Below are 22,180 nucleotides of genomic sequence, written 5' to 3'. Positions count from 1 at the left end.
TAAATATTATTATTATAATTATTTTCAATAATTTCGGAAAAACTCCCAGTTGCCCGTTCGGGCAAGTGGGTTGTCATAGTTACTGGCCCGACATGGCGTTTTACTTGCCCCGGGACGTCGGGCAATCCTTATTGTTGAGCCCTGGATAGATAGATAGATAGGCCTGTATGCAAACTGCAGGGGGTCCAGTGAGTCATCATTGTTTGCTGATGCCTTAATAACTCTGATAATAAAATGCATGTGATATACAGATGTCTGTTTTAGCTGTTCCACAGAAATTAAGCTGAAATGTATTTGATCAGTCCAATATTTAATAAAATGCCAAAAACAGCTCAAAACCTTAAACAGTATAAGAATCTGGAGATTCAAACATTCAAAAATACTTCAAGCTGAAAACAAAGAAACTATATTCATAAACAAGTTGCTAAAAGTGAATATGGTTAAGGATGGGTGACTCATTCTGCCCATTAAAGGATTATTTAAAACTTTTAAAATAATGTTTCATGTCTTTCTTTAAATATTTCAACTAGAAATATCATTAACATTTCAAATTATTCAACATTTGTCTTACATTATGACAGTTTAACTATTCACTCCCTATCATACTCCTTCAGCTGAATCATATCAATCCAAGCTAGCAATGTAGTTTAGCTCCAAGCAGATTAAAGGACTCTTTCAGTTTATCAGAAAGTTCATACTCAGCAATCCAGTTTAGCATCAGCTTTTCAGCATTCACACGCATTTTTAACAGGAGATTCATTTTCTAAATAAAACAGTTAATTAGAATAAACATATGCATTATTGAATACAACTTTAAATTTATTCAAAATAACAAAGAAAATAAAAGGTTTCAAACAATAAAAAGACAACTGCATGCAGAGCGGTTAAAACATTTCAAAAACTACATAACTATCATAACATTTGACAAGAAAGACCTCAACAAAATGTAAAATAATTATTCTGATGGGGTCAGATAAACTCTTGGAAATGGGTTTAGTCAGATGAATGAGGTTCTACAACAGAATCTTTTTATCCTCATTGATAGGTGGAATTTCACATGAAAACAGGGCTCTGCATTTATTACAGGATATATTCACACATCATATGCTGAGAAAAAATGCTTCTCTCTCCTACATGTTTTGACCTATGACAAACAGAAACAGTATATCATTGTTTGCTGATGCCTTAATAACTCTGATAATAACTGATAGTTTAAACACACTTGTGTTTCTTTAGGTGATCGCTTCTGTTGAAGCTTTTCATACATTTGTCACAACAGTACGGTTTGTGTCCTGTGTGGATTCTCTCATGCACTGAGAGGTTAGACGATGTGGAGAACCGTTTGTCACAGTGTTGACATTGGTACTCTTTGACTCCAGTGTGGATTCTCTCATGCCGTGAGAGATCAGACGATGAGGAGAACCGTTTGTCACAGTGTTGACATTGGTGTGGTTTGACTCCAGTGTGGATTCTCTCATGCACTGAGAGGTTAGACGATGTGTAGAACCGTTTGTCACAGTGTTGACATTGGTACTCTTTGACTCCAGTGTGGATACGCTCATGTACTGAGAGTTCAGACGATGTGTAGAACCGTTTGTCACAGTGTTGACATTGGTACTCTTTGACTCCAGTGTGGAAACGCTCATGCACTGAGAGGTGAGACGATGAGGAGAACCGTTTGTCACAGTGTTGACATTGGTACTCTTTGACTCCAGTGTGGATATTCTCATGTTGCCGGAATGAGCTGTAGCAACTGAAGACTTTCCCACATTCCTGACATGGGTAGATTTTTTCCTTTGTGTGGATGTTTCTGTGTCTATTGTAAGAACTTTGATGGGTGAATCTCTGGCCACAGTCCTCACAGCTGTACAGCTTCTCTCCAGTGTGAATACGTTGGTGGACTTTGAGGTGTCCTGATGTAGTGAAGGTGTTCCCACATTGGTCACAGCTGTACGGCTTCTCTCCAGTGTGAATAAGTTGGTGGCGTTTGAGGGTTCCTGATATAGCGAAGGTGTCCCCACACTGGTCACAGCTGTACGACTTCTCTCCAGTGTGAATACGTTGGTGGGCTTTGAGGGATCCTGATGTAGAGAATGTGTTCCCACATTGGTCACAGCTGTACGGCTTCTCTCCAGTGTGGATTCTCTGATGAATCGTTAAGGCCGCTCTCCATATGAACTCCTTCTTACACTGTTGACATTGGTACTCTTTGACTCCAGTGTGGATACGCTTATGTTGCTGGAATGAGCTGTAGCAACTGAAAACTTTCCCACATTCCTGACATGGGTAGATTTTTTCCTTTGTGTGAATGTTTCTGTGACTATTGTAAGAACTTTGCGCGGTGAATCTCTGGCCACAGTCCTCACAGCTGTACGGCTTCTCTCCAGTGTGAATACGTTGGTGGCGTTTGAGGGTTCCTGATGTAGCGAAGGTGTTCCCACATTGGTCACAGCTGTACGGCTTCTCTCCAGTGTGGATTCTCTCATGTCTCGTTAGGTCTGACCTTGATATGAACTCTTTCTTACACTGTTGACAGCGGTGAGGTTTAGGTTTCTTTGTTCCTTTTTGTTTCTGTAGCGACAGACAGACAGAAATACAAAGACATAGTATGAGTGAGGCAGAGATGTGCAGTCAGGATCGGCAGTAGAGATGAGGATCCTTAGGATTTTACAACTAATGAAAAGAAGACAAGGACTTTAATACTCAAATACATTGGAGACACAGGTCACACACATTAGGGTGGGGCCAGTCATCACATAGAAGGGACACAGACAGGATAAGACACTAGCTGCATTCCAATAGTAGTTGCACTTCCCCTCGTTCATTTACCCTCAGCCCTTGGTATGACGTAACAGCATACATTGCACGGAGGGAACTTGGAGCGCGGAGGGAGACTGGGCGGGGGAGGAGCGGAGGATTTAAATGGAACCCACTTGCCCTTGTAGTTGCAATGGACCGTCAGTTACATAGGTAGTTCTGAATGCAAATAATACAGAATTATAACATTCTGTTAAGGTAGCCTATATTGCAGAAAGCCATTTCCATAGCATAACAAACATTGAATTTCGACACGGTAACTCAGATTATCAAGACATTGTTACTTACACATGTAAATTGTTTGCTCCGACATATTTTCTTATTTATGTTAGTTTCAACCAAAAACATTTGTTTTAAATAGTCCTCTAATTGGCAGCCATCGGTGTTATAGCAGCAATGTGTAAACTGCAATACATTCACTGGATTGTTCCTATGGAAATAGGATAGCCTAATTGAGGCGTTTTGGAATATATTTATATATTTATATATTTGTCCTGCGGGTGGCTGCGAGGTCCCTAAAAGCATACAGTCTACCGGAAAATAAAAGGAGAAGAAGAAGAAGACAAACTGCAATGCACTGTGGGTGATATCCACCTCGGAGTGACCATGGATGTTCACTTGATCACTCAGCCCTCCGAAGGTCTATATCACGAAGTTCACTTCAGTTTCCAGACAATTGGAACGACACTTAAGATGGCGGCGGGGATCCCGAGGGCAAGTGCCTAGGGAAAGTGAACGAGTGCCTGTTGAACGGGTATTGGAACGCAGGGAATGTTTAGCAAAATAAAACGGTAAACAGGGAGAAAAAAAAAAGATGACACCAGAAAATAGGGAGCTTGACAAGTCTTGACAATTGCCAATAGACATAGATATCTATCAATAACAGAAGTATCAAGAATCATTTTTATTCTTCTCTCCATTAGAAATTATATCATGATATTAAGTTAAATTGTTAATCCCACTCCCTGCTTTCCCACAGATGCTTTGCAGCTTTCTCTAACCTCAAACCTGTTTAAACCTTTGTAGATTCAACAGGCATTTCTCAATATTTAAAACTTCCTCAACACTTCCAGTTCGGTGCGGTAAAACAAAAAGGGGGCAGTCGTTACAGGAAAAGGGGCTTAAGCTGATCAGCTGACAATGCCGTTCAATTCGACTCCCTTGACTGCAAAAGAGCAACAGACTACCTTAGCAACGGCCCTTCTCAAGTTACACCTGCCACCGGAAGACCAGCTTGGAGAGACGTCAAGGGCAAGCCACGGCCAGCCTCCAACACATAGTCAACTAATCAGAAATAATGTATTTGTTTCCTTATAACACTTTGTCCGCCATTGCGTCGTCTGTCAATCCATTTAAACTTTTATTGCCTTGCTTTTAATTTTGATAATGAATAGTTGCCTAATGTTTGCATGATACACTTCTGCTGTGTCACCATATGATAATGTATAAGCTATTGTAGTAGCCGAACGTTTCCCCATGGCTTGACAAAGACAAAGGGCTGGAGACTGGACAATCATCATTGTGTTTCAGGAAGGTTTATTTGAGGAGATTTCCATCAGACATTAGACATAGAGGATTTCATGGAGCATCGAAGCAGCAGTGAGAGAGCCGCCTGGCACCTACTCGATTAGTTACAGGATAGTGTCTTATATTCATGTGTGGGGGAGTATCAAGTAGGGCTGGGTATCGTCAAGGACTTCGCGATACGATACGTATCACGATACACTGGTCACGATACGATATATCACGATATATCGCGTATCTTGATATATCACGATATATTGCGATATTCCATAAACAAGTTGCCTTGTCAAACATAACAGCACAATATAGTGATAATTGTACAGACAAATGAAGTCAAAACTATTTAATTCACAACTTCCTTTACCATTTTTCTTCCTTTTTTTTGGTTTTGGCAAATTATCAAACACTGCTGCAGCTGCCATAACATCAAAATCATCATCATCATCATCATCATCATCAACCGCTTATCCGAAATCGGGTCGCGGGGGCAGCAGCTTGAGCAGGGAACCCCAAACTTCTCTTTCCCGGGCCACATCAACCAGCTCTGACTGGGGGATCCCGAGGCGTTCCCAGGCCAGTGTGGAGATATAATCTCTCCACCTAGTCCTGGGTCTTCCCCGAGGCCTCCTTCCAGCTGGACGCTCCTGGAACACCTCCCTAGGGAGGCGCCCTGGGGGCATCCTTACCAGATGCCCGAACCACCTCAACTGGCTCCTTTCAACGCAAAGGAGTAGCGGCTCTGCCCCGAGTTCCTCACGAATGACTGAGCTTCTCACCCTATCTCTAAGGGAGACGCCAGCCACTCTCCTGGGAAAGCCCATTTCGGCCGCTTGTACCCGCGATCTCGTTCTTTCGGTCATTACCCAGCCTTCATGACCATAGGTGAGGGTAGGAACAAAGATCGCCCGGTAGATCGAAAGCTTTGCCTTACGACTCAGCTCTCTTTTCGTCACAACAGTGCGGTAAAGCGAGTGCAAAACCGCCCCTGCTGCTCCGATTCTACGGCCAATCTCACCCTCCATTGTTCCCTCACTCGCAAACAAGACCCCGAGGTACTTGAACTCCTTCACTTGGGGTAAGGACTCATTCCCTACCTGTAGTAGACAATCCATCGGTTTCCTGCTGAGCACCATGGCCTCAGATTTAGAGGTACTGATCCTCATCCCAACCGCTTCACACTCGGCTGCAAACCGATCCAATGAGAGCTGAAGGTCACAGGCCGATGATGCCATCAGAACCACATCATCCGCAAACAGCAGAGATGAGATCTTCAGCCCACCAAACTGCAACCCCTCCCCACCACGACTACGCCTTGATATCCTGTCCATGAATATCACAAACAGGATTGGTGATAAAGCGCAGCCCTGGCGGAGGCCAACCCCCACCGGAAACGGGTCTGACTTACTACCGAGAACCCGTACACAGCTCTCGCTTTGAGCGTACAGAGATTGGATGGCCCTCAGAAGAGACACCCTCACCCCATACTCCCGCAGCACCCCCCACAGTATCTCCCGGGGAACCCGGTCATAAGCCTTCTCCAGATCTACAAAACACATGTAGACTGGATGAGCAAACTCCCAAGCTCCCTCTAGGATCCTTGCGAGAGTGAAGAGCTGGTCCGTTGTTCCACGGCCAGGACGGAATCCGCATTGTTCCTCTTCAATCTGAGGTTCGACTATCGGCCGAACCCTCCTTTCCAGCACCTTGGAGTAGACTTTGCCGGGAAGGCTGAGAAGTGTGATACCCCGGTAGTTGGAACACACTCTCTGGTCCCCCTTTTTGAAAATAGGAACCACCACCCCGGTCTGCCACTCCTTCGGCACTGTACCCGACTTCCACGCAATGTTGAAGAGGCGTGTCATCCAAGACAGCCCCTCCACACCCATTGCTTTCAGCATTTCTGGACGGATCTCATCAACCCCCGGGGCTTTGCCACTGTGGAGTTGTTTGACTACCTCAGTGACTTCCACCAGGGAAATTGACGATGATCCCCCATCAGCCTCCAGCTCTGCCTCCAACATAGAGGGCGTGTTAGTCGGATTCAGGAGTTCCTCAAAGTGCTCTTTCCACCGACCGACTACCTCCTCAGTTGAGGTCAACAGCGTCCCATCCTTACTGTACACAGCTTGGATGGTTCCCCGCTTCCCCCTCCTGAGGTGCCGGACGGTCTTCCAGAAACACTTTGGTGCCGACCGAAAGTCCTTCTCCATGGTTTCTCCGAACTTCTCCCACACCCGCTGCTTTGCCTCGGTCACGGCAGAAGCTGCAGCCCTTCGGGCCTGTCGGTACCTTGCAACTGCCTCAGGAGTCCCCCGAGATAACATATCCCGGAAGCACTCCTTCTTCAGTCGGACGGCTTCCCTGACCACCGAGGTCCACCACGGCGTTCGAGGGTTACCGCCCCTTGAGGCACCTAAGACCTTGAGACCACAGCTGTCTGCCGCGGCTTCAGCAATGGAAGTTTTGAACATCGACCACTCGGGTTCAATGCCCCCAACCTCCACAGGGATGCTAGAAAAGCTCTGCAGGAGGTGCGAATTAAAGATCTCTTGAACAGGGGCCTCCGCCAGACGTTCCCAGTTCACCCGCACTACCCGTTTGGGCTTACCAGGTCTGTCCAGAGTCTTCCCCCACCCTTTGACCCAACTCACAACCAGATGGTGATCAGTTGACAGCTCCGCCCCTCTCTTCACCCGAGTGTCCGAAACATGCGGCCTCAGATCAGATGATACGATCACGAAATCGATCATCGACCTTCGGCCTAGGGTGCTCTGGTACCATGTACACTTATGAGCATCCTTATGTTCGAACATGGTGTTTGTTATAGACAAACCATGACTAGCACAGAAGTCTAACAACAAACGACCACTCGGGTTCAGATCGGGGAGGCCGTTCCTCCCAATCACGCCTTTCCAGGTGTCTCCATCATTGCCCACGTGCGCGTTAAAGTCTCCCAGCAGAACTATGGAGTCCCCTACCGGAGCCCCATGCAGGACTCCGTTCAGGGTCTCCAAGAAGGCCGAATACTCCGAACTGCTGTTCGGTGCGTACGCACAAACAACAGTCAGAGTCTTCCCCCCCACAACCCGGAGGCGTAGGGAGGCGACCCTCTCGTCCACCGGGGTAAACTCTAACGTAGTAGCGCCCAGCCGGGGGCTCGTGAGTATCCCCACACCGGCCCGGCGCCTCACACCTTGGGCAACTCCAGAGAAGAATAGAGTCCAACCCCTGTCCAGAAGTACGGTTCCAGAGCCAAGACTGTGCGTGGAGGTAAGCCCCACCAGGTCTAATTGGTAGCGCTCCACCTCCCGCACCAGTTCCAGCTCCTTCCCCCACAGCGAGGTGACGTTCCACGTCCCCAAAGCCAGCCTCTGCCGCCCGGGTCTGGTCCGTTGTGGTCCCCGCCCTTCACTGCCACCCTTTAGGCAGCGCACCCGACCCCAGCGGTTCCTCCGACGAGTGGTGGGCCCATCGGTCATAGAGGGGGTTGGTGCCACGTAGCTTCTTCGGGCTGTGCCCGGCCGGGCCCCGTGGCAGACCCGGCCACCAGACGCTCGCAGGCGGGCCCCCTTTCTGGGCCTGGCTCCAGACGGGGGCCCCGGGCTTCCTCCGGGCAGGGTCTCTCCTCCTCTTTGGTGATTTTCCATAGGGTCTTTTTGAACCATTCTTAGTCGGGCCCCTCACCTGAGACCACTTTGCCTTGGGAGACCCTACCAGGAGCACTAGGCTCCGGACAACACAGCTCCCAGGTTCACAGGGACACACAAACCTCTCCACCACGGTAAGGTGATGGTTCCCGGAGAGGCATAACATCAAAATAACAAATCCAATTCACTCTTGTACTAACTGTACAGGACACAATTAAAATGAAAACACATCAGTGTGCTTTTGTGACACAGTGAATCTTGAGTATTTTTATAAACAAAACTGATCTGACTTCAATAGTCAGTATCCTAGAGGCTCAGGCCTGACAGCAGACATGGGTTTGAATCTGACCCGTGGTTGTTTCATTCCCTCTCTGCCCCACTTCATATCTGTATCTCTGCACTGTCAATAAAGCCTTGAAAAGCAAAAAAATAAAAAATAAAAAAATAAATAAAATAAATAAATAAATATATTTTTTTTAAATCGATATTTTGATATAAAAATCGATACTGATATCGGGAAACTAAGTATCGCGATATATCAATATTTCGATTTTTTGACACAGCCCTAGTATCAAGTGTATAATTATCTACAAATAGACAGATACTAGTCCTTCTAGGGGTGCTCTACCTTTAAACATACACGGTCAGCAAACTCTTGATATTATAGACTACTGAAATCCACCACATTCCTCCATTTAGATGAAACTTCATCTACAAAAAACGAGAAGTAACCAAACATATATGAATGGTCCAACAGAAACCTCCAACAAAACACAGAAACACTCTTTATGAGTTATGTAGAATACAATGCATAGATGTACACATTACTGCAGTAAACTACATTTGAATAGGACCAACAATGCAAAAACTCAAACACTGAATGATGATAAAATGAGACAGTAAGAGAGCAGAGTTCCCCCTGCAACGACGACAGCACATTAATAACAGCTGAGTCCCTCAGAGTCTCAAGTTCAGGGGCCGTATTCACAAAATATTTTAAGGCTAAGAGTAGGTCCTAACGTGCTGATTTAGGAGTAACTCTCAAAAATAAGGGGCGTTTCACTCCTAATTTTAGGACTCCTAACTTTTTAAGATAAGTGTAATTCACAAAGCATTTTAGCGCTAAAGCTAGCTCCTAAATCTATGAAAAGCTAGGAGTCCTCGAGAGGACTCCTAAGTCACTAAGAGTAATTCACAGACACTCATTTGATGGCATTTTGGAGAGATTTAATGCTAGTGAGCTTTACAAAAGGTACCTTAATAGCTGTAAGGGTTTAATGATCTTAGTAAAGCTATGTTTAGAAAGTATAGACACATTTATATTTATATAAAAAATGATGTATTAAGCTCCTTTTCCTGCAATTGCTTTGGGTTTACGATGCACTGAAAGTTACTGTTGGTGTCACGTTTGGGTTCAATTTCCTACTAGAGTAGGCCTATATGTGGCGCTTCGCAGCATCTCCTCCGATCCACAGATCCGCTACTGTATAGTTGCGTGTCTCGCCTTTTTCCTTCCGCATGCACTTTACGATTTCGCCAGTTGTTGTTTCTAAATTGCAAATTTCCTGGTTTGTCGCTGTCTGACTATTGCGGCATAGTCCGCCGTTGAGAGAAATACAGTGAGAGTGCATGGCGTGCAGCTGTTCAATAAGGATATTTTTTCCGATTCAAATCATTGTAAAATTTTAAATGAATAGACCTATGTGGCGCTATTGTAGGTCAATTGTGAACAAATGTGTGGGAAACCCTGCAGTATCTTGGTTTCATGTTAAATAAGTGTTACTTGTCATTAATTGTATATAAAAACTCTTTACTTTAATACAGCGACACGATATGGATATCTCCCACAGTGTTTCCATCATAAACTCACTCTTAGCTCTCATTCCCTCTCAGCCAATCACTGTGGGCATAGAAGGTATGAACATGACGTCATCCATAGCAACAGGGTCAACACCGCCCTCTTGTCTTAGCTTAGGAGTACCTCCCATTCCTTAGTAAAAGTTGGTCTTATCAGCTTTGTGAATAGGTTTTAAGAAATTACTCCTTACTAAGAACTTTTAGTGCTCCTTAGGAGTACTCTTAGTGCTAAGATAAAATGTTTTGTGAATACGGCCCCTGATGTTTCGAAACGTGATCAGCTTGCATGGGAGATGTAGTCCATCCAACTTTGGCATTTGATTCCAGGCAGCCCCAGCTGACCGTGTGGGACCCGGTGGCCAGCGGCCCAGGAATGTCCAAGTTGGTATGCGGCTGGATGCGGCTGGATGCGGCTGGTATGCGCGGGGCCTCCTCCACTTTCAGCATGACCACAGCTTTGCACTTGCGACAGTGCGGGAGCAGTAACCCGAGCAGTCTGAATTCTCGATGACATAGACGTTGGCCTCTAAACGTTGCACTGTTTCTACAAGTCTTTTTCCCTTTTTCCAGAGCGTACATAAAGCACAGAGCGACGTAACAAGCTTGATTCCAGTCCAGCCTTTTTTCCCAAAGTCTTAGTCAATAAAACTGCACACGGTTCTTTGTTATAACAGTGGAACTTCGTGGATTACCTGGCCATAACGGAGCCTCTGTGAATCCCATGTCCGGACAATCATGCCGTAACCTTGATCATGACACAGAGCGCTATCTGCCGTTTACACCTTATCACCCGTTGCAGTTCTCTCAGTTATTTTTAGATACTGGGACAGACATGAAACTTTCAACTTCGGCGTCCATCTGGACTTCCTTTCCGTTCTGCATTTCTCTTTCCATCAGATGATTTCCGTCCGAGTACAGGTAGTTTCATCATGTTTCTGTTATTTTATCCGTCATCGTGACGCCAAATGTAGTAGCCGAACGTTTCCCCATGGCGACCAAGACAAGGGCGAGACTGGACAATCATCATTGTGTTTCAGGAAGGTTTATTTCAGGAGATTTCCATCAGACATTAGATATAGAGGATTTCATGGAGCATTGAAGCAGCAGTGAGAGAGCCGCCTGGCACCTCCTCGATTAGTTACAGAACAGTGTCTTATATTCATGTGTGGGGGGGTATCAAGTGCAGGGTTCGACATAACGTATAGCCCGATGGCCCGGGGCCAGTAAAATCTTATGCAGGGCAAGTTGATTGGCCAGTCACTGGCCCGCCCGGGCCAGTGACTGGCCAATCACAGTTCAGTATGTTTTTGTAGACTACATCATGGTTCATTGAAATGCGCGTTGAGAGTTGGAATGAAAGCAGTGTTTATTTAAGACTCAATATAATAAACCTAATATAAAATGTATTTTTTTAATGAAAGGCCAGTGGACAACCGATGTGTGGGCGTTTTGACAGGCGGGGCAACAAGCGGGTGCACTCTCGCTCCGTTGGCAGAGCTGCCTACCGTCCGCCTGCGAGTCGACAAATCAATCGACTCTCTTTGCCCCCTTTCTTTCTTCCAACAGCAGAGGTTGAGGTGCAGAAAATGATAACTGCGCTTTTCCTTTATCTGCCGCCGTAATGTTGCAGTATTTGCATCAAAGCCCCAATGGTAATACAAATGAGAGGCTTTATTTAAACGCTGTGAATGCGTCTCCGGTGATTGTGTCGGTTGTAGACAGAAACCAACGGAGGGACTCGAATCACTGTACAGTCCCTATAGTCGCGCAGTTTGGCACTGTGTTTTCAGGCTCGAGACATTCAATCAGATCGCGGAAGTCTTTCCCATTGAAATCGCTAACGGGGAGAATATCCCCGGTTATTATTTTAGCCACAAACCACAGTTCATCTGCGCGGCGGCTCACTCGCTGGCGAGATCACACGGTGAAACGCTGCTGTGATCGGACGAAGGCATTGTGTGTTTCTAAGGTGATTTAACGTCATAGTCTTAGACGAGCGTTTAACTTATGCTGCATATTTTGCACTGCATTGTTTTTTTTATCAATAGTTTGAAAAAATGGTCCCACACCGGACTCTTATGTGAAGCTGACACTTCATGGAGAAGTGACACTCCTGCAGCGCGCTCACGACCAGACGTGAACTCGTACACGGTGAAATCTCCCATTAAAAAAACGGCATAACCCACTGATTTTCGGATTTCTATTCTATTTTTAAAGTCAACTTGAGCGCAAGTGGAAAACCGGTCATTCGGTCGACACATTCACATCCCTAATGCATATAGAGAAAGTAATAAAAACAGCCTACCACACCACAAAGAATGATCAGACCTTCATCTCTTATTTATTTTTTATGTTTGAACATGACTTCTGCAGGTGAACTATTCATTAAACTGCCCAAATTCAAGAATAAAAACAATCATCAAACTACTGGACTTTAAAATACTGGCCCACTCTTTCAACATACTTTCAGTTGTAGGCTTCAAATTCAATATGTTTGCCTGGTTTTATATTATGTGTATGAGCAATATCAACATTTCATATAATTACCTAAAAGAAAAATAACCAAATCTAAAGGGAATATCTATACTGTTACAGTATAGATATTCCCTTTAGATATGGTTATTTTTCTAATACAGGTATTAAAATTATTGACACTAAATTATGAAGAAAAAAAAGTGTGTGCAGGGCCAGTGAAAATATACAAGGGGCCAGTAAAACTCAGATCCACTGGCCCGCCGGGCCAGTAGGAAAAAAAAGTTATGTTGAACCCTGAAGTGTATTATATCTACAAATAGACAGATACTAGTCTTTCTAGGGGTGCTCTACTTCTCCCCTGTGACCTCAACCTTTAGACATACACGGTCAGCAAACTCTTGATATTATAGACTACTGAAATCCACCACACTATCATACAGAATGTTTTTGTTGGCCAGTTGGTTTTTGTTCTACTTTATTAGATGTAAAAAGAGAAATGTTGCAAGTTGCAGTATTTTTTTGGAATTGTTGAAATACAACATAAATTAAATCATATTAACTGATCAGCTCTGTTTGGGTAGAAATGATCAGGGATGTTATTTTTTTAGCTAGTTTTTATAGGCCCAGTTACATGTTTCTCTTGTGAGATCTGGCAACCCTGCTAACCATCCTCCTGCGGCCTGATGAATGTTTGTTGGATATTAATATCTAGGGATGGGGCCGATCCGATCCAGTATCGGTATCAGGTCCGATATGGCCGAAAACTGCGTATCGGATATCGGACTGACAGCTCCGATATTAAAATCCGATTTTTTTTTATTTATTTTTTTTATATAATTTTTTTATTTTTTTATATATATATAATTTTTTTTTTACTATGTAAGAGCGAACATGCGCCGACGTTCGGTGGAGGGAGAGAGGACATCACTTTATAATTTGACATACAGTACATATCAGTACTGTATGTCTCACTGGCTAACATATTTGTTAGCCAGTGAGCTAACCAAAGCTAATCCAAGTCAAGGAAGTGGAGAGGCTTGTGACAAATTCTACTATTTAAAATACAGTCAGAGAGAGGAAGACTGTTCAGACAAACAGACCACCACATATTCTAGTGGGGCAGAAGTGATCATTGAGAAGGATTTCTTTTGTGTGACTATAATTCTGTCTTTAAGATAAACCTATATGCATTTGTGTATATTTCTTGCTCTTTTAAATTAGAATTGCTTGCCTTCCTAGCCTAATACATAACATCACCACCAACAAAAAAATGTATAACAATTATGATATCGTATCGGTCAGTATCGGTATCGGCCGATATCCAAACCTCAGGTATCGGAATTGGATCGGAACTAAAAAAATGGATCGTCCCATCCCTATTAATATCCAACTTCACACTGACTTCACTGCGGTGCGTCCTGGTCAAAGATCTTGCAGTGTGTGACCCCCTGTAACCAATCAGTCACGTAGTCTGCAAACCACAGCGACGCACGCAAGACGCCATTACAAGGCAGACAGCTGTGTAGCGTGAACTGCTCGTCAACTTCCTGTGCTCAAAGGTCACTCCACGTTTTGATTGATAGATTAACAATGAAAGCAAAGTAAAATAGTAGAACACAAATAAATAAAAATATAGCAGAAAAAGAAAAAAAATAGACATACATTCCACATGCTGGAAAGGGGGAATGAGGACAAACAACGTATCTAGTCCTACCCCTTAACAGATTGATTCAGTTTCAGCAGAAATAACTCTATTCTAATCAGTTGTATTTATGTAACCCGATATCGCAGACAGACAGTAATGTGCGTCAGTGGGCTTACGATCCGTACAGACAGTAATACGACACCTTTGTCCTTAGACCCACGATCCTGAGGAACAACTCCCCCATAAAGAAACACTTTTAACGGGTAAAAACAGAAGAAACGTCATAATATCACCATAGTAACATAAACTGTATAGTCACCGTTTGTGGAGAACTCATGCTTCTTCCTCGGTGGCAGCAGATAGTAACCAGAGACGGTGTTTGTGTGTCGAGCTCACAGACGTTTGGTCAGACCACGGACCTGTAAAGAAAAGGTGACAATGATTAGCTAATGTAAGCTAAATCAACTAGTGTGCTAGCGCTGTTTGATAGCATGTGCTGCTAGGTAGTGAACAACGTTCTTAAATCAACCATCAACGTCATTCAGTGATCAGCAGTGTTGCAGGGGGAACAAACCTTTAACATTACAGAATCAACTACAGAGGCAACAACCAACAGCATTTTCATTTCATTTCATTTTCCTTTATTTAACCTCGAAAGATCAATTGAGGGGTGACCCTCTTTTACAATGACGTCGAGTTAATTACAGATACACAATGAAAATACAAAACAAGCTGACAAAGAGACAACAACAATTAAAACATTTAGATCAATTGAATGAAGCAGAACAATAGCCTAATTAAAACAGTTACAAGTGGAGTGGGGCTGATTCAAAATAATACATTTAAATTGGTTAACAGTTATGAGTGTATTTATTTTTATTTGATGTTGTAGGCTGTTCCAGGAGTGAGGGGCACTGTGGCTAAAAGCAGTTTAACACTCACTCACTGCAAAGGAGGATTCTCTAGTCCATTGTGACAGCCAGTGCTGCTGAATCCACTTTTGTAAATGTTGAGAGAGAAGAGCCCTATCAGCCATTCCCCATAAAGAATTTGAAATAAACAAGTTACTTTTACTGGGGGTCACATATCTTGGGCTTGTTTTTCTGAAGTGCAGTTGTTTATTTGTGCTTTGAGTGAGCTCTAAAGGCCAGGACACACCGGCCCGATAATCGCCGTCGTAGAGTTTCGAAGGGGCGGGGACACGAATCTGTTTGATGTGTGCCATGAAATCGGTCGTCGTAGATGTCGTCGGGCTTCTTTTGAGCCGATTGAACATGTTCAATCGGCTCAAATTGAACATGTTCAATCGGCGGCGGGCAGTCTTTCAGTTTGAGCAATTTGATTTGTGGAGGGCTAGCGAATCAGTGAAGCCCGGAAGTGAGGTGGGTAGCACAAACAGCTAACAACAGTTAGCCATCGTTTTAATGGTTTTGTTTGTTTCGTTCAGCGAGTACTCACATGCATCAACCCTTGTTGACTGCTCGACACCATGCTCAACACTCTCTGCTAAAAATGGTGCTCTTTATGGTCCATAAATATAAATACGTATTTCTATCTATGTTTATGGTCTAGAGAGCCGTCCAATCATTTCCGGCTTCCGTATTTTTTCGGGCCACAATACAGATTAGCGCCGCATGCTGTTATGGAGACATTACGTCCCGCATGTACATTTTTTCTTTCTGCTTTTTGGTAATTCTGTGTCTCCAAATTATTCCAGAAAATAGTACCGAATAGCCCACATTGACACAGGTGATTTAGCCTTAGCTTTCTTCTCAAAGTGCACCTGATTGATGAATTTTACTTTAAAAGGTTCAAATTTTTCTTCCTTTGCCCGGGGGAGCATTCCCCCGGACCTCCCTAGAAGGTCCAGGGTCCCAAACACAGTCACCCAAATTCCTTTGAGAAATACTCTATGTGTGGCCGGGTATTAAAAGTCATTAGGCCAGGGGGGGATTTTGTACAATTACCCTTAAAATTATTTGGTCATTCATCGATAGAATATATTGTGCCCTTTTTTTGCAATGAGCACCTGCCCCCAAAAATGTCTGTGCACGCCACTGTCATGGTTTACTGATAATTCAGTTATCTATACATCTGTCCACGGGCGCCATGACTCGGGATCCGTAACATGCACACTAATACGATAGATACATTTATTTTAGTGATAACGTTTGGAGGAGCAGGAGCCTTTAGTAAAAGTTCACTCCAGATATGGGCGGTGTAGCTCTGAGACTGTGCTGTGTGTAAGACAAGCTGAGGCTAATACTGTAAGCTACATGTCCTGCTGGAAGTTTGAACGATAATCTAGTTGGTAATAAGGTCCGCTGCCCAATCCAAACCCCCACGCTTCATTTCCCAGAGTTTATGAGTGTATTTCGGCCCGGGGGAAGTAACGTTATACAATGAGGTGGGAAAGCTAGGCTAGGCTAAAGCTATGCTGCGCTCGACTCTGCTGTGTGTAAGACAAGCTGAGGCTAATACTGTAAGCTACATGTCCTGCTGGAAATTTGAAAGATAATAACGACCCCTATATTGTGATAGAAAACGACCTATACAACAGTACCTGTACCAGAGGCGAGTTGACGGTACAATGTAGCGGGAAAGAGCCTTAACAGTAAACAGTAAACGCGGGAGTCGGCGCCATGTTTGTTTCTTTGCAGCTACACTTTCGTGAAATTAAGACAAACTCCGCTCATTTCACTATATTACCTTAAACTAAAACGATCTCTCAACATTCATTAACAAACTACAACAATCACGGTGAGGTTTAGAAACATTACCAACCTGATAAATAAAGACGAGGCGGTGAAGAGGCTTGTGTTGTCTGCTGAGTCTTCCAATGTTGTGAGAAAATATCGCGCATGCGCAGATCCTAACCAGATGCTTCGTCTCCTTCATATAGACTTCAGTCAGTGTAGACGTTGCTGAGCGCATTACTACCACCCAGTGGTCAAAGTCGAGACACTGCAGTTGAACGGGGTAACATTTTAACTTATAGATATCATGAAACTTTGAATATCCAACCAATTATGGGTCAATTTGCCTTGAAGAGTTAAAATCTTTATTTCATTTTTACAACATATTTGTGTCCTACGTTTTTACAGAAAAGATTTGGATACAGCCTTTTTTCATAAAAAAAACCCTAAAAAAATGTCTTCAACTATCAGTTTTTCCCCACAGTAGAGCCGGTCAGTAAACACATCTCCAGACATCGCTGCTGTATGATATGCAACAGCGCACTCTGGTGGGGAGAGCTAGTAAACACGCACACACACAGACTAATACAGAGTTAGTAAACACACACACACATACACACACACACACACACACACACACACACACACACACACACACACACACACACACACACACACACACACATAGCCTACCATAGCATAGGCCTAGAAACATATAGTTTGTATGCATTGTCTGCATGTTTGTAAGAAGAAAATGTCTCATAAATCAGACAGTGAACAACATATGAACAAATCCTTCTGTAATAGCCTTCAGAATAGTGCTGAGAATGATTATGGAAAGTTTAGTTGATGTAAGTGCTTTAGATAGATAGATAGATAGATAGATAGATAGATAGATAGATAGATAGATAGATAGATAGATAGATAGATAGATACTTTATTTATCCCGAGGGAAATTCAGGTTTCCAGTAGCATAAAAACAAGACATACATTAAACATACATTAGGCTAAAATTATGATATATATCTAAATTAAAATATAAAAACTGACAGTACTTACAATAAACTTTAACCTAAATTAAGATATAAAATAAAATTAACAGTAGCTACAGTAATGGTGCAGACAGTAAACAATGCAAATGAAAGTAAATCAGTGCAGATGTAATTAAAGTAAGGTAAGAACAGTGCAAATATGTGCAAAAATACAGATATAAATATAAATAAAGTGTCCATTGTCTATTGTCGTTGTCGTCCTCCCTGCCTTGACTGGGAACTGTTGTACAGTCTGATGGCCAGGGGGACGAAATAGTTTTTTAGTCTGTTGGTGGAGCTTGACTGGGACAGCATTCGGCCACTGAACACACTCCTCTGCCTGGTGAAGGTGTCGTGCAGAGGGTGGTGGGTGTTGTCCAGGATGGATAGCAGTTTGTCCAGGGTCCTTGTCTCTGCCACTGTCACCAGAGAGTCCAGCTCTGTGCCCACTACTGAGCCAGCTCTCCTCACCAGTCTGTCCAGTCGACCGGCGTCTCTCCTCCTGCTGCTTCCTCCCCAGCAAACCACAGCATAAAAGAGCACGCTGGCCACCACAGACTGGTAAAACATCTGCAGTAGTTTTTGGCAGATGTTGAGGGACCCCAGCCTAGAAGATGAGATTTCTGGTTCAGAGTATTGGAAAAATAAAAACTAATGTTGAGATAATGTCCGTTAAAGATGGTTGTATAGGAGAAATATACAGACGCAAACAGACAAGGTTTAGTCAAATAAACACCTGAATGTACATGTTGGACCTTTTGATTTATACTAGTATGAAAGAAGACATGTTATGGAAGATAAATTCAGACAGGAATACTTTAGTCAAAATAGAAGTTTATTTCAATTAGCAGAATACTTTGCAGTAATTATATTTGGCGGTATGGTTCTGATCCGGGATCTCCACACCCTCCACGCGCCTGCTTGGAAAGCTTTTAGACAGAGAGAGCCCTCCCTCTGACCTCCATGAGCTTCATGGATTACCGAAGGTGAGGAGATCTGCAGCAAGGACCCCCCAACCGACCAAACGGCAACCTTCATGACCCGCCAGGAGTGCGAATGAAAGCCAGGGCAGAGAGAGCTCCTCCCTGCCCTTCCGAGGATAACCGAGCCTAAGGGGGACGCATGTCACCTCCGTTTAATATGAGCAACCTGGAGCCGCAGTCAGGGAAAATATGCCCCCTGCCCCCCAAGACAACGTAGAGTGGCGACAGGAGGCACTGACTGAGCCCTCAGTAGGAAGCCAGATAGATTAAAAAATACCTAGTGAGGCCATTTAAATCTATAAATGGAGACTATAAGTGGAGACTATCGAGACACTAACTGAGCAATCAGTAGGAGCCAGGAATGTTAAAATACATTTGATCCTACTTAATCAATGCGAATGCTTGATTCATAATTATTAGCTAACATGTTGAATAATTATAAGATTATTCATAATTATCAAATGCCAAAATGTATTTATTATAGCCTATATCCAGGACACGACGTAGAGTGGCGACAGGAGGCGCTGACTGAGCCATCGGTAGGAAGCCAGAAATGTTAAATATGTTGAAAATCCTGTTTAAACAGTGCGACCACCCTGACCCGCCGGGAGTGCGCATGCAAGCCAGAGCAGAGAGAGCACACATCTCTGCCCTTCCATGACAAACGAGCCTTCTGGAGGGGACGCACGCCCCCTCTGCTTACATGATCATCCCGGAGCCGGGGTCAGGGGCAGCAACCCCCTGCCCCCCATACTATAAGAGTGCAACAGGAGATGCTGACTGAGCCCTCAGTGGATGCCTAATGTTAAATAGTAAGAGAGTATCGTAGGAAGCCAGATAATTAAATACATTTGAAAATGCTACTTAATCTATGCTTAATACATTATTAATTAGCTAACATGTTTGATAGTAAATAAGAGTATCAAATACCATCGCAGTACCTGCTTGAGGAAACCTCTCGAACGCTATGGTCCTACCAGACCATCGTACTGCAGCGGAAGCCAGCTAGATTAAAATACCTTAGTGAGGCTACTTAAATCTATACAAAAAGCTGATAAGTTATCCAATGCCAAGGTGGATTAATATCTAGGCACACGAAGACAAATAATATATGCCCTAATTATTTGAATGAGTCAGCAATAACACGGCACCCATGGATGCTTTAGAGCGTAGATTATACTTGAGGCCCTGACCGGAGGTGATATTTATAGGCAGACGAAGACCCACAGCCCAAGCTTTGAGCGTTAACACAGGAGCTACTGATGCTGCAGATGCTGCTGCTCTGCACAGAGCATGAGGAGTGGAGCGCTCAGGCTGGAGCCCACAGTTTGGCAGAGGAGACAAGGGCGGGAGGCAACCAGGCTCCAGCTCTGGGCACAGGTTTCCCCTCCATAACGAGGAGGCTCACGATGCTGGATTGAAGTGGGCTTCACCAATATCGACTCATAGGACAGAGGACAGAAAACAGAGTTAGATTCAGCAGTTAAAATGATGTTCCCTCCTTATTCCCATCAGGTTATAGGTATGCAAAATAAGTGAGGTTGGCAGGTTGTGATCAAATAGCAAAACTGCCAAACAGCAAATGGGATGCTTCAAGCACGTCCCCAGTTCAGGAACATTGGCGTGAGTCAGTGGCTTATTTTACGCTATAGCCTGAATACTGTATATTTGATATATGCATTTATTTAATTTCCCATTCCGTAAGGCGGCTTGTCTCGGGCAGCAGACTTAGAATGGTCGTCCCCGCACAAGCTGCATGCATTACAGTTATGTATTTGCATATCCTGGGAATCAATTACATCTTTTTATTTACAATAAAGATGGCTGCGGATACGTTGTTTGAAACAGCTTTGGCCTCAACACTTATCGATTGGACCTAGCATCCTTCAAAATGTACAGAAGATGGCATCCAAATATTTCATAAGCAAGATATGCATTTGCCGGGCCGTATAGGCAACTTTTTTTTTTATTTTTTATTTTTTTTTAAATACCCTCTTGTCACTTGTCCATTGCTATGATTGGTTGTATGCTATTCAATTGCATGCGGTGGTATTTGAAATGCATGCGTTGGTGCCTTCCCTTGGTTGGAAGCGGAAGGTCTATGCTCATTGCCACACCCTACATCGTTCCAAGATGTGGGTATTTCCAGCTAGTATTTGCACATACTCGTTGAAGTTTAAACACATTGCGTAATAGGCTATGCAGCGTGACCTACGGCTAAGTGTTTAGCACAGATTCAGGCCACGAGCCGCATATTAAGCCAGGGCTTGATGCCTGGTGAATGGTCTGAAAAGCTATTTCAACGACCGGCCTGATTCACCCTTAAATCAATATAGCAGCCTTGGCATATCATTATTATATACACATAGACAGAGTTCCTCCTACGATGGGAACTTACAAATGACATCTCTAAAGGCCCCAAAAGCAATAAAAAACAGCTGAGGTTAAGTTTTGAAAGCGGTACCTATCTTTGAGCATAAAGTGCAGTGAAAGGGTTTGGCTTAATTTGATGCTGAAGACATCTCCAAAATCGTTAGCTATGTTCGACTATCACTCAGCTCTGAGCATGCAATACACATTTTTATTTTTTATTTAACGAGATTATGTCATGAGGGGTAGCGGCTAAACCCTGTCCGAAGCCACTACCGGGTTAATGTGGATAATTCCGATGTGCGCCCAGTGCCCTCCGTAAACCATAAACGGGAGTACATTGACTGTAGTACGGCAGGTTTATTCCTTCATAAATCCGTCACCGGCGCAACGTTAACTCATAATACACTTGTAAAAAGTAAAAACGGTTTGCTTCCCGATCAAACACCTAATTCCCTGTTTTTCCTTGTGTTAAATGACATACTTGGACTGGCTGCCGAACCTCAGCCACACCCAATACAGCCCCCTATTGTTATGGAGCGCAAAACATGAACGTAACAGAATAAATGAATATGGCTCCTATGAGGCCTAACATAGGCTATTGCGCTCGGAGATAGGAGAGACTGCAGCAGCGCTGGTGTGCACCATTAAATGAGCCACGCTGATAAGACAAAATCACATACCTTTACCCATACAGTCTATGCTTTACCACGACTGTATCAAGCTTCATCCGAACAAATAAACAGCCACACGTCTGTTTAGTTAGCCGTCATCATCCCTGAACCATGCGGCTCGTAACGGACACTCATAAAAAGCAGCATTGCCTACCTTACGAGAGTGGGCGGGTGCATGCATGCATTACCAATCGTATCCCCTCGTTGCCACGGCTTTTTGGTTCTGTCCACCTGGTGACTACTTGATTAGAAATCAATACATTCAGTATGTTGATAACACAAGCTAAAATGCTGCAATACCTTAGCCGACACATGGAATATAAGAAGCAGAACTAGCGTTGAAAATGAAATGCCAGGTTGTTATAGTGTCCCTCAATTTAATTGCTTCGTATTAGCGATATGAATGCAAGAGCACGGTAGCCGTTAAATGCTTGATTAGGCCGCCCAACCTGGCAACTCAG

At 43.8% G+C, this 22,180-nt stretch overlaps 1 protein-coding gene across 1 annotated transcript; it reads right to left on the bottom strand.

Annotated features, from left to right (window-relative positions):
* Positions 1-1,013: 1,013 nt before the first annotated feature.
* LOC307249190 (uncharacterized protein) lies at positions 1,014-16,799 on the bottom strand (the record flags this gene model as incomplete). Its single annotated transcript, XM_080025829.1, has 4 exons — positions 16,750-16,799; positions 14,285-14,384; positions 1,535-2,571; positions 1,014-1,071 (listed from the first exon to the last, which is right to left on the bottom strand). Exons 2-4 carry the CDS (start codon positions 14,300-14,302, stop codon positions 1,014-1,016), a joined length of 1,113 nt encoding a protein of 370 aa, XP_079881955.1. The 5' UTR covers positions 14,303-14,384; positions 16,750-16,799.
* Positions 16,800-22,180: the final 5,381 nt, after the last annotated feature.

This window comes from Ammodytes marinus, assembly GCF_949987685.1.
Source record: "Ammodytes marinus genome assembly, chromosome: 4".
Classification (NCBI taxonomy): domain Eukaryota; kingdom Metazoa; phylum Chordata; class Actinopteri; order Uranoscopiformes; family Ammodytidae; genus Ammodytes; species Ammodytes marinus.
Note: the sequence above shows the minus strand (reverse complement) of the source record. Positions and strands in the feature narration are given on the sequence as shown.